We start from the raw sequence: 15,591 nt of genomic DNA on the forward strand, positions 1-15,591 counted from the left end.
TGCAATAGTGTTCTGTTAAGAGACCACATTTAAGTATTTACTTAAACTCTATTTACTTAGAAAACAAAACCAGTCCTTATGTTGCAGTCCCAAAACAGTTATCAAACTGCGTCATGTCATACTGTACAGTACCAATAAACAGTACACCAATAAACCAATACCAATACCAATAAACCTGGGAGTTGTTCTGTGTTCTTAAAGCTATAAAAATTAACGTAGCATACACATTTACATTCCTTCTCGAATTTATGTAGCGCAACCACAAAACAGTTAAATATTGAGTGAATAACACACGTACAGTAGTAATGGTCTCAGACAATATTTTGAACGTTTTACATTCGCTAAAGCAGTAAAAGCATATTGCTGTAGAAGTTCAGCCACCAACATATGAAAAAAGTACTCTTTCAGGACAGTATTATCATACTGTAGTTACATTCAGAGCCATTCAGTTTCATCCATGTTATCTGTCAGAAATGATGAAAGTATACAAGTGGCTGAATCAGTAGTACTGTAGGTTTAATTAGTATACATTTAGAATTACATTTTTATAAAAGAAGTTGCATACATTAAAGCATTACAATGAACATTAACGCCATGAATTGAACTGCACAAAGGAAGATTACAAAAATGCTACAGCAAATAATAAGGCTTCTAAGATACAGATATTGTAGATCCCAGTGGCATCACTATACATACATACCTAAAAAGTCATAAAGTCACTAATCCTATTACATTGCTGTCAATTAAACAAATCAGATTTAAGATGAAATAGGACCTGGTTGATTTTAAAGATTATCTTGATTGATGCTGTCAAATTGCAGCAGTTAGGTCCAGAATAACTAGCATTGAAAATCTGCTCAAGTCAGCAGCCATCCTGTGATACAAAGACTTTTTTCATTGCTGATCTGAGTGATAACATTACAACTTCTCTGTGCTTCTGTCTCTTCTTCTCTTCTTCCAGCTGTGTCCTCCTACTGTCCAGAGGGCAGCTCTGCTCTACTGTGTCCTGTGCTGATGCTGAGTCCCACAGACCTCATACACTGCAGTGTCCCTGTGAGAGAGCTCCTGCAACACAGGTCAGAGGTCACTGCTGCTGTCACACAGGGGCTGGGAGGACACTGAGGGGAAATGGAAGTGCTAACACACTGATCAATCAATCAATCAATCAATCCAGCAACTACTCAAATTAATAGAACATAAATTTTAAGATGGTGTCCACTGTCTTAAAGCATTTTAAAATGGATGCTTGCACTAAAGGCATACTAAAACACTAGTGGAAATATTATATTGGAACTGAATTCAATATTATCATCTCTAAGTTCCCACTCAGCCAGGGGAGCCCTGAGACACAGGCAGTGTGTGAGGACTGATCCCCACTGCTCACCTGATAGTGTCCTTCAGCCCCCACAGCCTCTCTGCTCTCCTTTCGCACCCGAGTCTCAGAGTGCTGCTGGAGCTGGGATCTCCCCCCTGTAACAGAGGAGCAGATGAACCCCCATCAGGTCTCCTGCACAGGCTGCCCTCCAGTCTCTCTGCAGGACTGTGACCCCAGGACTGTACCACCTCTCCCCACACAGAGTGACCCCAGGACTGTACCACCTCTCCCCTCACAGAGTGACCCCAGGACTGTACCACCTCTCCCCTCACAGAGTGACCCCAAGACTGTACCACCTCTCCCCTCACATAGTGACCCCAGAACTGTACCACCTCTCCTCTCACAGAATGACCCTGGGACTGTACCACCTCTCCCCTCACAGAGTGACCGCAGGACTGTACAAACCCCTCCCCTCACAGAGTAACCACAGGACTGTGACAGCCAGCAGCTTCCTCTCTGGTCACTCTGCTCAGCTGCCCTGCTGGGGCCCAGCGCTGACTCTCTATCAGCAGCTCACAAATAGCCACACGGTGAAGGAACAGGCAGCAGGAGAAACCACACCGCGCTGCCGTGTAACTGGAGAGAATAGCAGGCTGGTGGTAAACCGCACGTAAAAGCCTGCTCAGCAGTTGTTGCACGTTTTAAAAAAGCAGCTTTGTTCTAAAACTTCTGTCTTGAGACCTGAAAATACAAGATAGAGGCTGTTGTAGCTACTAAGTCTTACTATGTTTTGATAATTGTAAGTCACCCTGAATTAATTGTCAGCTCACTGTGTAAATAATAGTTTGGCATCACTAGAACTGGCTTATTGGTATTAAAATGGCTTATAAAGCATATTTTTTACCTTTTGTAATTATTATCTTATACTTTCTTTCACCTCAATAGTATCCTCAGTTTTGCTCCTTAATAACACAAAGATTACTCATAAAGCGTACTCTTCAGGATTAATTTCCCCTCAACACTGATTATCAAATCCTGCTGTCCCATAAAACAACAACAAAAAAACTCCCCCTCACAGCAGCATCCACACTGAAGATTAGGTGCACAGAGAGGACTCCCAGGACTGCCCATAGCCAGGAGCCCATAAAACAACCCCTGACTCCACACCCAGCCAACCTAAAAGAGTGACCCCAGGACTGTACCCACATCTCCCCTCACAGAGTGACCCCAGGACTGTACCACCTCTCCCCTAACTGAGTGACCCCAGGACTGTACCCACCTCTCCCCTCACAGAGTGACCCCAGGACTGTACCCACCTCTCCCCCTCACAGCAGCAGCCACACTGCAGATTAGGAGCACAGAGAGGACTCCCAGCACTGCCCACACCCAGGAGCTCAGTCTGCAGGACTCTGTGTTACCTAGGAGGGGAGACAAAGAACAGACCTGAATAAGGTTGTAAAGGATTCTGCTGTCTTGGACTGAAGCATTTACCTCAGTAATTCTTTTTGTTTTCAATGTCAAGCACACATAAAACACCCTTCAGCTTGTGAGGTGGTGGAGGATGAAAGGAAGTCAGAGGGCTAAATTGAGTGACATAGAAGAAAATACAACTTATGAAAGAAGTATTGAAGGATTACTGTGAGATCCAGACACATAACAGGAACAAGCATTCCTACAGTGTGTGTCAAAATATTGACTAGAAAAGGTCAGAAGTCAGGTCAGAGATTTTAGAAATACAGCATTAGCACAAATTGAGGTAAAGAAGGAATGAGCACAAGCCATAGGAAACTTGTGTTCTGTATCTGTAGTACATTGTAAAACTTTCCAGTACGTTGTAAAACTTTCAGGTTTGGAGGTAGTTTGCCGGGTTGTTGAGGGTTTAGCTGTTTCTACTACAGCTGCAGTAGAGTTTACAGTTTCTTCTGAGAGCTCTTTTCCCCATTACAGCTTGGTCATAAACTGTCCTGATTCTAGGATATAAATTTTCCCATGTTTCATGATCAATGTTGAAAGAGCGACTCTTACCTGCAGAGGAATTAATTATGTTCCCTCCTGCAATAAAAACCATATTTAAATATGAAGGTGATCAACTTGTGATTCAAGCATTTATTGGACAATATATAATTTATTTAATACAATAAAAGTCTGAGGGCTGAGATAGAAACTTCATACAGCATCACATATTTATGATCCAGGGGAAACAAATTGACTAAAAAAATAACAACTAAAATAAAAAAACTATTTGACACACAAAGACAATTTTACTCCTTAGTTAGGGATGTTTGTAGCTACTCTCTTCCCTTTCCATGAAAAATATATTTCTTTTTTGGATCCTTGTTTTCCACACAAGCGATCTCAGCCATTAATGTGCAGAAATGTTGAACAAATGGATCATACCTGAATGAGAATTACTGATGTTCTCTCCTGCAATAAAAATATTTATGAATCCCCAAATATTTAAGTGACTCAATTACAACATTACTTGATATGGTTTAGACTTCTTGCATTGTTTCAGAGAACTTAAATATTAAACATTAATTTCTATTTTTGTATTCTTTGTATTTGGATCATGTCATCATTCTGTTGGCACTATATAAAGGTCTTTAGTATACTGTAGGAAAGATTTTGCATACAGTAGTGCTTGCCAGTGCAGCGATTGATCTTTCATAATAAGTGGCATCTTTCTAAAGCTGTGACAAGACTACATAAAGACAAGAAGAAATTTTACAATTAGAATTTAAAATGTTTACAGTTAGTTTGCTGAAATAACAAAAAATAAGCTCAAAACTTAAAATGTCAGCCTGTGTCACGAACGCCATTGAGATGATACGGTGGCATGATGAATAGATTTATCCTGCGCACAGAGAGAAAGATCTTTACTACGCTATGGCATGTTTTAAACTTTCAGAAAATTCCTAACTTCCACTAGCTGTATGAGCCAACACAGCAACTTACTTGTGACATCCAGTCTTGTACCGTTGCTGAACACAAATATATCCTTCTCCTTTCTGGCACAGTAGTACATTCCAGAATCGTGACTTGTGACATTGTGAATCAGCAACCTGCTGTTCGTCTCTAGAGAGTAATGTTTTCCAAACCCGTTGTAATAAAAAGGGGTTGTGGATGTGGACTCAAAGGAGCGCAGGATGGCCAGAAGGAGCTCTGCCGAGTCCTGTCTATACCAGTAAACTTCTCCAGTGCTGAGGGGACATTCAAGAGACACATTCTGTCCAGGACTCACTGACCGTCCTGTCCGACAGTGAGCCTGCAGACTGAGGAGAAGCACACCTGCAACAGTGAAAAACACCCAGAACTGAATTCATTTCTGAAAATAATTAAGGGTACAAAATGTTTACATTTTTAATATAATTCAATATAATTCTGAAAGTCTGAATAAGTGAAACATTTACAGTAACATCTATTCTTACATATTTGCAGCTTAATATTACTTTGAGAAGACATTTTTTCTTTTAAAATAATCATGACACTGACACTGATCTTCTGAAAATAATTAAGGGTACAAAATGTTAACATTTTTAATATAATTCAATATAATTCTTAAAAATCTGAATAAATGAAAATTTTAACATGCATACTTACATAATTGCAGCTTAGTATTACTTTGAGAAGACATTTTTTCTTTTAAAAAAAGTGAAAAATGAATGATGTTTCAGTAGAGAGTCAGCATCCTTGAAATTCTGTTTGGTGTTGCGGTAAGAGATACAATCAGACCAGTTAGACTTAGAATTTCACATATTTACTTAAAGATGGACATTCACACTGGGAAAAATTAAAATCAACAAGAATTCTTTTTTTTGTCTAGAAAAAATCAATTTTCTTCATTAGCTTTTAAAAATACATTTTAATATTTTTGAAAATGAAGTAAAGAACGAATCCACATGCATACTGACATTTTAAGTCCAGCTTTCTGTTACATAGAAATACCATGGTTTTTTTTTAATATACCAAAAATATTTCATTATAAAGCCAGCCTCCCTGCAGTTCTGCTTGTTATTCCAGTAAGATAAAACTACAGCAGTCACAGGCAAGTAAATCTAACAGCTTTTGTTAAGGGAGGAAGTGTTTTTAAGACGTCCCCTACAGTATGGTAAGCACAGGATGGAAACTGATTTGAACTGTATATTTTTTTGTATACTGAAAAGAGTAGGAAGAAAACACAATGTTTCGGCCATGGAGCCTTCTTCAGGTGTGAAGAAGCCTTCTTCAGGCCCTCACACCTGAAGAAGGTTCCACCGCCGAAACGTGTTCTCTTTCTTCTCTTTTCAGCATGGAATAAACCTATTACTTGTTCCTTTGCAACCTACGCATGCTGACACAGCTACCCACCTCAACAATTTTTCTGTGTATTTTGTTGTTAAAAGTTTAGTACATTCCAAAAATTTCAGACTTACAGCACTTTTAAATCATTTGCAAAATGATTAATGACGTCGGCAAAATAAACCTACAAAATCACATATTTGTGTTCTTGTGCCAGTGAGTGTGTGTTTTAGTGCAGAGTGATCTGTGAGTATTGAAATTAATCCTAAATAAGGATTACATTCAACATATCGCATTGAGCTGTGGGCAGTACTATAATTTTGTAATAACCAACTGGATAAATTGTTTTGAATTTATTTTACACCAGATTCCTATTTTTAAACCTTTGTAAGAGCTCATAACATCACTAAATGTTTTTAATATGAAGAAAATAAGACTAATTGTTGGAGTTTTGTGGGATTTCACGTTTACTGAAGACAATGCATATAGAAATAAAATTTTATAATTATAATTAAAATTAAATTTTATAGTATATAGGTTTATGCTACAGTATATCTATATACCATATTTGACAGAAAATCTTTACAAAAAGTTTACTGCATTTGATGGCTCAAATCAGTGCACACGGATTTATTTCATTATTTCGTGCACACGAATTGTAAATCGTTCACTCTTCTCATTGACAAAGAGATGACTGGGAGACAGCAGAACAGCAGATCTAAAACAAATAGTCATTTAAAAGAGATTGGAAAGGCAAAATTCTTTTTATTTCAATTTAGAAATACAATATTTTTATTTAGATAGAGTAATTATTGTTGTCAGCTCTTGTGTTCCATTAATACACTCTTAAAAGTATTTATTCTTGAACATTTTGATCTTGATTAAGATTTTATTCATAATGATTGATACATTCTTTAAAATTATTGATTTTAATGATTAATTACTGTTTATAATTATGAAATACTACTCACACACTAACGTCAGACCCAAACTCTTTAGACTTTCCATTGCTCCTGTAGTGACTCTCTATGTGAATAATTACTGTATACCTGCTCAGCCGATAAGCAGGTTCTCTCCCTCAGCAGAGATCAGTACAGGGCTACTGATATCACCTCACCTCAGGAGCGACAGAGGGGAAGATCAACAGCTCTTCGTCACAGAGCGGCCTTCACTCTGACCACACATACATTGTGAGATCTGGCCTCTTCATGATGGGTGAATCATATCAAATGTTAAAGCCTACAGTTTATCTTGAGCAATATTTTCATTTTGTTTTCACCTTTTTGATCTCTTCTTCCTCTTGTGTGAACAGGAAGAGAGCACTAAACACTCAACCTTATCTTTTGATTTTAAATACAGCAGTATCTTTATTTTATCTTGGAAAGCTGCAGTATGGACTGAGGTTCATTGCTGTTCTCTGTGCAACTTCTCGTTGCAACTCTTTAAATGAAGGAAATGAAACCAAACTACATTGAGGGTACAGTATTTATTACCAACATGAAAACTTTTTAAAGTTTTAAAGTCAAATTCTTTATATTGCTGGGAAATGTGATGAGAAGAGTGATATTGAAATTACACAGAACAAAGACACATTTTCCATTGGTGTGAACTGTGTAAAAGAGAGAGATTCCAGAATCTTCTATGCAGTCCGGGCTGCTGCAGTTCAGACAGGAGACTACCCGGAGCAGAAGGATCTATTTCACATTCAGTCACAGTCACTGTAGGAGGACGTGCAGTTCAGGAAAAAGCTGGGAGACAAGAGGCAGGCAGTTCCCAGAGTTCAGCAGAGACCCAAGTGCCTGCTGGGTACACACAGTGCCAGTCACTTGGATCACATAGTCCGCTCAGTCATTATTATGACTGACAGAGTTATTATTTCTGACAGAAAGATGATGGCCATATCTGGAAATGAGCTTGGTGAAAAAGTAAACACCGATGAGAGGAGACAGTGTCGTGATTGATAACTGGGTGTTTAATGTCGACAGTTAAAAACACTCCAGTCTTCTCGTAAAAGAAAAAAGCAGTGCTTTCTATTGACAGGTGGAATCGATGGCTCAATTTCTGACTTGAAATCTGCAGTTTCGATTAAGGAGGAATTTGTACAGCTCTGTAGAGTATGGATTGGTATAATCAAATAAGATAATTAGTGCGGCCCTGTTTCTGCTGCATTCACAGAGTGCTACACAGTAAGAACATCTCCTCTGTGCTTCTGTCTCTTCTTCTCTTCTTCCAGCTGTGTCCTCCTGCTGTGCAGCTCCAGATGGCAGCTCTGCTCTACTGTGTCCTGTGCTGATGCCGAGTCCCACAGACCTCATACACTGCAGTGTCCCTGTGAGAGAGCTCCTGCAACACAGGTCAGAGGTCACTCTCTCACAGGACACTGAGGACAATGGGCTAACACACTGATTCATCAAGCAAGCAAGTAATAAAGCTTTAAAACTGAATTCATTGTGTAAAAATGCTAATCTCTATCTTAAAGAACAGTATAATATCACTATAAGGCCATATTATAAAAGTAGTAGAAACATGACATTACATATGAAATAAAGTTACTTTTCTGAAAATAAGTTTTTTAAATTAAAAACAACATGCATTCATTTAAGAGCATGTTATGTGAATCTAACAAAAACACATGTACAAGATATACATTTAGAATGAAGGAGTTTACATCAGTCTAATCCTCTGCAAGCCCAGTCCCAAAGCCCTGAGACTCAGGCAATGTGTGGGGACTGATCCCCACTGCTCACCTGATAATGTCCTTCAGCCCCCACAGCCTCTCTGCTCTCCTTTCGCACCCGAGTCTCAGGGTGCTGCTGGAGCTGGGATCTCCCCCCTGTAACAGAGGAGCAGATGAACCCCCATCAGATCTCCTGCACAGGCTGCCCTCCAGTCTCTCTGCAGGACTGTGACCCCAGGACTGTACCAACTCTCCCCTCACAGAGTGACCCCAGGACTGTACCACCTCTCCTCTCACAGAGTGACCCCAGGACTGCACCATCTCTACCCTCACAGAGTGACCCCAGGACTGTACCGCCTCTCCCCTAACTGAGTGACCCCAGGACTGTACCACCTCTCCCCCTCACAGCAGCGGCCACACTGCAGAGCAGGAGCACAGAGAGGACTCCCAGCACTGCCCACAGGACTGGACACTGACAGGAGGGCTGGACCACAGCTGCACTGCCTGAGGACAGACAGGGACAGGAATTGTGCTGACCAGTATAGTGGACAAAGGGAATGAAAGAGACTGAAGTCATATCAGAAGATTTTAGAACGAATGACAAACAGACTGAGGGACAGGCAGTTAAGAAGGATTCTGCACCAGTAATCTGTAAGGAATACCAGGGTGTTTAACCATCAGTATAGAGAGAAAGTGTATCCTATGTTCAAGAATTTCTCATTAAAGCAAAAATATTTTTGCTAATACATTTCAAAGTTTTAACACCTTTTTTTCTAAAATCATAGATAAGGTAAACTGTACAGGAAAGACCAGTACAAAACTGTGTTTTCAATTACTGAAATAACTGACAAAAATATGAGTTTATTTTTAGCAAAACATAACTGAATTTTAAGACCTGTCGAGCACGAACATTATTGTCTTCTCTCCCGGATGGTTAGGATAGATTAAATTAGTTCGTTTTGAATATTAAACCAAAGATTTAGACTGTTAATCAGGCACAAGAAAAAAAAATAGGAACAGCAGGGATGGTGTGTGTGTGTGGAAGAAGAAGAAATGTAGATAATATTTATAGAAATTAAGTTTAAAACCGTATAACAGCTACAGTTATTACTTCAATTTATATTTGTGTGTCTCTCATGAGAGACTTTATATATTTAAGATATTTTAATTTGTGTAATTTTTCCTTCACTTCTGACTTTTACTTAGATTTCAGAAAAATAAATGTTTCCTGAAGACTGATTAGATTAGAATTAATGGAAATTAATGAGGATAATAATATCCCCACTGATACTCACATTACTGCATATCAGTATTCTGGGTCTGTTTCAAGGGCCAAGGAGAAACCCTTCATTTTAAGATATATATGGGCTAAAGTGATCTTCAGCCGTAGCCTGTTGTAGAAGAGTGTTTTTAAACACTTGTCAATTTTTTTTCTTCCTTTCTTTTATTTCTTTTTGTACCACAACTAGATCACAATAAAACTAAGACACTTTACAGCACAAAAAGACATGCTCATTATCTGAAATCCTGAATATCTTCTTGAAGGCATAAGACTGTCTTTTTAGTTTTGTCGTATACACGAACATACCAGACATGAACGTATTCATATTCTACAAAAAAGTTTGATCCTTTTTCATTCAAATCCAGGTTGTTCGAGTTGCATTAAAACAATTGCTGTCTTCTTATATTATAACACGTTGTGCTAAATTTCGGGATATTCTGCATTCTTAGGAATATACAATTGATTTATAAAGTAAAAATAAATCTATAGTACCATTGATTGTCAGAGTGAGTCCTCATGAAACACAATTGAAACACTGTTTTGAAATCTTTATCATCATCAAACAACAGCATATAATTTTTTAAAAGATTGGACAATACGAAAATTAACTACCATGTTTTTTAATTTGGAATTAAGAAATGTCTCTTATTTTAAATTTTTAATTCAGAAGTCTTTTGACTGCTGTTTTAATTATACATACTTATGAGATCTAACTGATTCCGGTTTCAGTGAATAGCAAGAGAGTGGTCTTACCGGTACTACTGATACTCAGTGAGGTACTGTTGCTGAACACAAGAGCGTCGTTCTCTCTCCTAGCACAGTAGTACATTCCTGAGTCCTCATGGGAAATGTTATGGATGGACAGGCTGCTATCTGGTCCCAGTGAATGTCGTGTCCCAAACCCGTTGTAGTAGATGGCCATGTGATATTCAGGTCTCAGAACCTGCAGTATGACCAGTGGGGACTGGTCTGGCTGCTGTCTGAGCCAGTAAGCATAAGTCCCCTTGAACGGACACTGGAGAATTACAGTCTCCCCAGTGTGAGGACTCAGTGATAAACAGTGAACAAACAGGCCGCAGAAAAACAAACCTGCAACTGAAATCAAATCATTTCATTTTCCAACTTGTCACACAAACATTTCTTAAAATGAGAAAGATCAACATATATACTTCTGGAGATCAGGAATGAAATATAAAAATGGATTTGAAGATTTGCAGTCTCTCTCCAAGCTACTGTACTTGTTTTAGAAAACCTTCAATAACACCCTGCTTTGTCCTTCCACAACATCTTCAGGCATTTATCTAAGGAGCAGAAATAATGCCACCTGCTGTGAACATGTATGGCAGGTCTCTCCCAGCATCAGAAATGAGCGAAGCCCAGTAAAAGATTTTCTCTCCATACTCACACGTGAGGACCAGTCCAGTTTTCATCTTCTTGCAGAGGTTAGTAAACATGTTTAAATGACGTCTACTTTTAGTGTAAACAGATCACTGCGTCTCCGTGCTAATCGGTACTGACGCCTGCAGTAGAAACCGCCTTTCTGTGAAACCAACAGAGGAAGTTTAAACACACTGTGTCCGACACTCATCTGCTCTGGCTGTAAGCACACAGGCTCTGCAGTACTTTTCCATTGGAGATACTTTATGTGCAAGCATTTCTCTCACTGATGGACACTCAGGTTGGATCTCCGAGTATAAAGCATGTGTTACGAACTGAGCATCTGGATGACCTTGCCTCTTGAAGTTTTTGTTCCATTCAAGCTCTGTTACATGACTGTGGTAATTATTTCATTAACATTCTAATCTAACCAGGTGTGAAGATGATTTATAACAAATAACTGTACTTTTACTGAATTTTATTTTTTAAGCAGTAAGTGGCCTTTAGAAAAATCCTTTATATGTCTAATTAAGAAAATAATTAGGTTAATTACTTAATTAACTACTCATGTCAGACCAAAAAACAGAAGACACCAGGCCCTCAACAAACTGAGCTGGACACCTCTGGTTTAAATGAGTAGTTCTGTTCTATTAGGTGTGCTTGAAGAATCCTACCAAAGCAGGATTCCCTGCCTCTCCCTCATAATCCTCTCTGTTCAAGACTAAAAGGACCAAGATCCTTCAGCCTGTCAGTATAAGACTTTCTGATTATTCAGAGTCAAGGAGACTATCTGCTGCTTTTCTCTGGACTTATTTCAGAGCAGCGATGTTTTACATATTACTTGATGTCCAAATATTGAACTCTGTACTGAATGACCCCTAACTGGTGTTTTATACAATATTAACATTACACACTTTGATTTCAATGATACACTGTTAACTATATATCATAACTTTTGGGTTGCCTTTTTAATTGCTTCCCTACCATGTCTATAAGATGTAAGTGATCTCATGGAAATTTCTTCCTTCCTCTCGATATGTGATATCTTTATGATGAGCAGACACATACTGGAAAGACGAGGTATCAGACACTCTCCTACAAAAGAGATTTATTTTCTTTCGGAATAATACATTTCAGGTAACACATCTGTTAGTAGCTGCAATCTCTTCTTATTCAATTAATGATTAAATGAAGCAGAAAATGTTGCAGATATACAAGTATTTGTTCAGCTTTTATTGCTACTACAACACTGTGACCATGACCTTGTGAAATCTGAAATACAACTTCAATCCAGTCCCTGAAACTGGTCTACATACAGTTTGAATAACTTCTCATGTCTACATGAAAAGCTGTCTCGCGAAAGCACAGATACAGAGGTTTGAGAGCCACAGATGAGAGGAGATAATGTCAAAATTGATAACTGGGTGTTTAATGCCGACTGTTAAAAACACTCCAGTCATCTCGTAAAAGAAAGAGGCAGCGCCCTCTATTGACAGGTGGAATCAATGGCTCAATTTCTGACTTCAATTTTCTGCAGTTTCGATTAAGGAGGAATCTGTACAGCTCAGTAGACTCTGGATCGGTATAACCGAATAAGATTATTAGTGCGGCCCTGTTTCTGCTGCGTTCTCAGAGTGCTACACAGCAAGACCATCTCCTCTGTGCTTCTGTCTCTTCTTCTCTTCTTCCAGCTGTGTCCTCCTGCTGTGCAGCTCCAGAGTGGCAGCTCTGCTCTACTGTGTCCTGTGCTGATGCTGAGTCCCACAGACCTCATACACTGCAGTGTCCCTGTGAGAGAGCTCCTGCAACACAGGTCAGAGGTCAGTGTTGCTGTCACACAGAGGCTGAGAGGACACTGAGGGAGATGGGCTAATGTACTGATCAATCAATCAACCAATCAATCAATCAATCCAGCAAATAGTTAATAAATCAGGCAATTGAAGTAGAAATATTACATTGCAGCTGACAGAAAAGTAAATTTCTGAAATCAATTTTATCATCTCCATGCCCAGACCCCACTCAGCCTGGCAGCCCAGAGACACAGGCAGTGTGTGAGGACTGATCCCCACTGCTCACCTGATAGTGTCCTTCAGCCCCCACAGACTCTCTGCTCTCCTTTCGCACCCGAGTCTCAGGGTGCTGCTGGAGCTGGGATCTCCCCCCTGTAACAGAGGAGCAGATGAACCCCCATCAGGTCTCCTGCACAGGCTGTCCTCCAGTCTCTCTGCAGGACTGTGACCCCAGGACTGTACCAACTCTCCCCTTACAGAGTGACCCCAGGACTGTACCACCTCTCCCCACACAGAGTGACCCCAGGACTGTACCACCTCTCCCCTTACAGAGTGACCCCAGGACTGTACCACCTCTCCCCACACAGAGTGACCCCAGGACTGAACCACCTCTCCCCTCACAGAGTGACTCCAGGACTGTACCACCTCTCCCCACACAGAGTGACCCCAGGACTGTACCACCTCTCCCCTCACAGAGTGACCCCAGGACTGAACCACCTTTCCCCTCACAGAGTGACTCCAGGACTGTACCACCCCTCACAGAGTGACCCCAGGACTGTACCCACCTCTCCCCCTCACAGCAGCGGCCACACTGCAGAGCAGCAGCACAGAGAGGACTCCCAGCACTGCCCACAGGACTGGACACTGACAGCAGGGCTGGACCACAGCTGCACTGCCTGAGGACAGACAGGGACAGGATCTGTGCTGACCAGTACAGTGGACAGTGGGAATGCAGGAATCTGGATTGACACTGAAAGATTTTAATAAATAATTATTTTTTTATAATTTTGTTTAGATTGCTGGTGTTGTTGGAATAGCTATAAAAGACACAGAGATCACAAATGTGTTTAGTTTTAAAAACTAAACCAGTTATTTAAAATGGGATCTAAAAATATTTTTATCACAAATCACTGATGATAATGATGATGATGAAGTTAGAAACCTTATTTCACTGTCTTTTATATTCATATATTATCAATTCTGATTTAATGGCAAAAATATATTCTATTATAATCTTAGTACTAGTGAACACAAACTCACTGGTACACATTTCAGCTCATGTATCGAACTTTATGTTCTTATATTTCAGCTAAACAACTAAAAAATCTACTTTGATGTTTTAACATATTATTAATTAAAAACAGCACATACTGCACGAGAAAGAAGAATCTTGATATCTATATAAACACAATTGAATGACAAATTTTCTTAAACCACAAATTTACAATACTTTACTGAAAAACTGTATTTATTTAATTTGTATGTCACTATTTTCTCAACACACTTTTGTGAAAGGCTGTTAACTTCATTTCTCTTTTCTAAATGTGTATCAAGGACATAAATGTGTATATTTGTATTAGAACCTTTACAGCTCGTTCCTACCAATATTTCAGGTCTGACAAGCGAAATAATTTCTCACCATCGCTGCAGTTTCTACCTGCTTCAGGAAAGAAGAAAACAGAAAATAGAGGTCAACGTGAAGTTAAGGAAACACTGGGACTGACTGGAGAGTGTATGATCTTTTTGTTCGTGCTATCGTTCTATTGTTTCTGAATTAGAATTAGATATTGAGGAAGATGTGTTGCTCTTTTCAATTCAGGCATTATTGAAACAATGGAAATACATAAACAGAGCTGACACTACAGCCCTATGCGCTGTCATTCACTTCGGTCTATATTCATAATTTCCTTAAAGCATTAGTACATCAATAATGTAGAAATATTGAAATTAGACAACTCAACTACGACATGCACACTTCGAAATACAGTGTATTTTTTACAACGTAAGGATGTTCAGTCTTGTGTTTGATTTATTTCTTACCTTCATCTCTGCTGGAATAAACACCTGTATGTAAGAATTAAAAACTAATTTCAGCTTGAAACACTGTTTTGTATGGAAGCCCGTTACCACACCGCGTTTTATTTTTTACTCCCTGGAGGAAACGGGCTTCCATAGGGTTTTTGCAATATTAGGAATGAAACATCTTAACAAAAGACAATGCATTATATTGATAAAATTATTATATCCGATTCTGTCTGTTATATAAATAAAGATAATTGTGTACTTTGTGTAACTGAAAAACTTTAGAAGCTGTTTTCAAACATTTGTCATTAAGGACAATTCAAGAACAAGGCAAGTTGCTGATTTACACGATAAATAACCTCTGCTGTTGCTTGTGTTAATTCATTACACCTAGTACTTAAAGTGTGTCCTTGTAGCCTCGGGTGATTTTAAAACACTTTAGTAAAAGTAGCATTTTCAGGGAACAGAAGAATCTTGCAATTATCGTTCAGTCTGTGTGTCTTAACTGCTCCATAAAATTAAAGGTGGACTTACATTGCAATTGGGCAGGAGATTCATGTGTGGAAATGTGTTCAGTTCATGAAAACATCTTATTTTTAAACTAAAGGAAATTAATGCAGGGGTAAGGAGCCCGGGAGGGGCCATCGGTAGGAAAAAAAAAGTTATATCAAGGGAACGATTTACAATTCGTGCGCACGAAATAGCTAAATCGTTCCCTCGTTTTCTTTAATTCGTGCGCACGGAAGAACGTTTTCTCTTTCCTTCACAAGGGCAGCTGTGGCACTAGCAGTGAAAAGAGAGGTGCAGGCCTATCTAGTAGTTCAAGAGTACAGTACAGTAGCTACAATGC

At 39.2% G+C, this 15,591-nt stretch overlaps 1 protein-coding gene and 2 long non-coding RNA genes across 4 annotated transcripts; 1 reads left to right on the top strand and 2 right to left on the bottom strand.

Moving 5' to 3' along the window:
* Positions 1 to 260: 260 nt before the first annotated feature.
* Positions 261 to 5,306, bottom strand: LOC107079235 (uncharacterized). The gene is made up of 7 exons (XM_069197382.1): positions 4,916 to 5,306; positions 4,271 to 4,603; positions 3,713 to 3,739; positions 3,341 to 3,367; positions 2,632 to 2,733; positions 1,385 to 1,470; positions 261 to 1,065 (listed from the first exon to the last, which is right to left on the bottom strand). The coding sequence occupies exons 1-7, from the start codon at positions 4,947 to 4,949 to the stop codon at positions 997 to 999; spliced, it is 678 nt and encodes a 225-aa protein (XP_069053483.1). The 5' UTR covers positions 4,950 to 5,306; the 3' UTR covers positions 261 to 996.
* A 2,554-nt stretch (positions 5,307 to 7,860) lies between these two features.
* LOC138242157 (uncharacterized) lies at positions 7,861 to 15,365 on the top strand. Of its 2 annotated transcripts, none has more exons than XR_011191411.1 (4): positions 7,861 to 7,947; positions 10,846 to 10,994; positions 12,621 to 12,742; positions 14,333 to 15,365. It is a non-coding gene; the product is annotated as an uncharacterized lncRNA (long non-coding RNA). The 2 variants fall into 2 exon arrangements; XR_011191410.1 differs by lacking the exon at positions 14,333 to 15,365 and adding an exon at positions 13,520 to 13,600.
* Positions 12,650 to 13,594, bottom strand: LOC107079218 (uncharacterized). The gene is made up of 3 exons (XR_001480173.2): positions 13,505 to 13,594; positions 13,006 to 13,091; positions 12,650 to 12,731 (listed from the first exon to the last, which is right to left on the bottom strand). It is a non-coding gene; the product is annotated as an uncharacterized lncRNA (long non-coding RNA).
* Positions 15,366 to 15,591: the final 226 nt, after the last annotated feature.

Source organism: Lepisosteus oculatus, chromosome 13 (assembly GCF_040954835.1).
Source record: "Lepisosteus oculatus isolate fLepOcu1 chromosome 13, fLepOcu1.hap2, whole genome shotgun sequence".
NCBI classification, from domain to species: domain Eukaryota; kingdom Metazoa; phylum Chordata; class Actinopteri; order Semionotiformes; family Lepisosteidae; genus Lepisosteus; species Lepisosteus oculatus.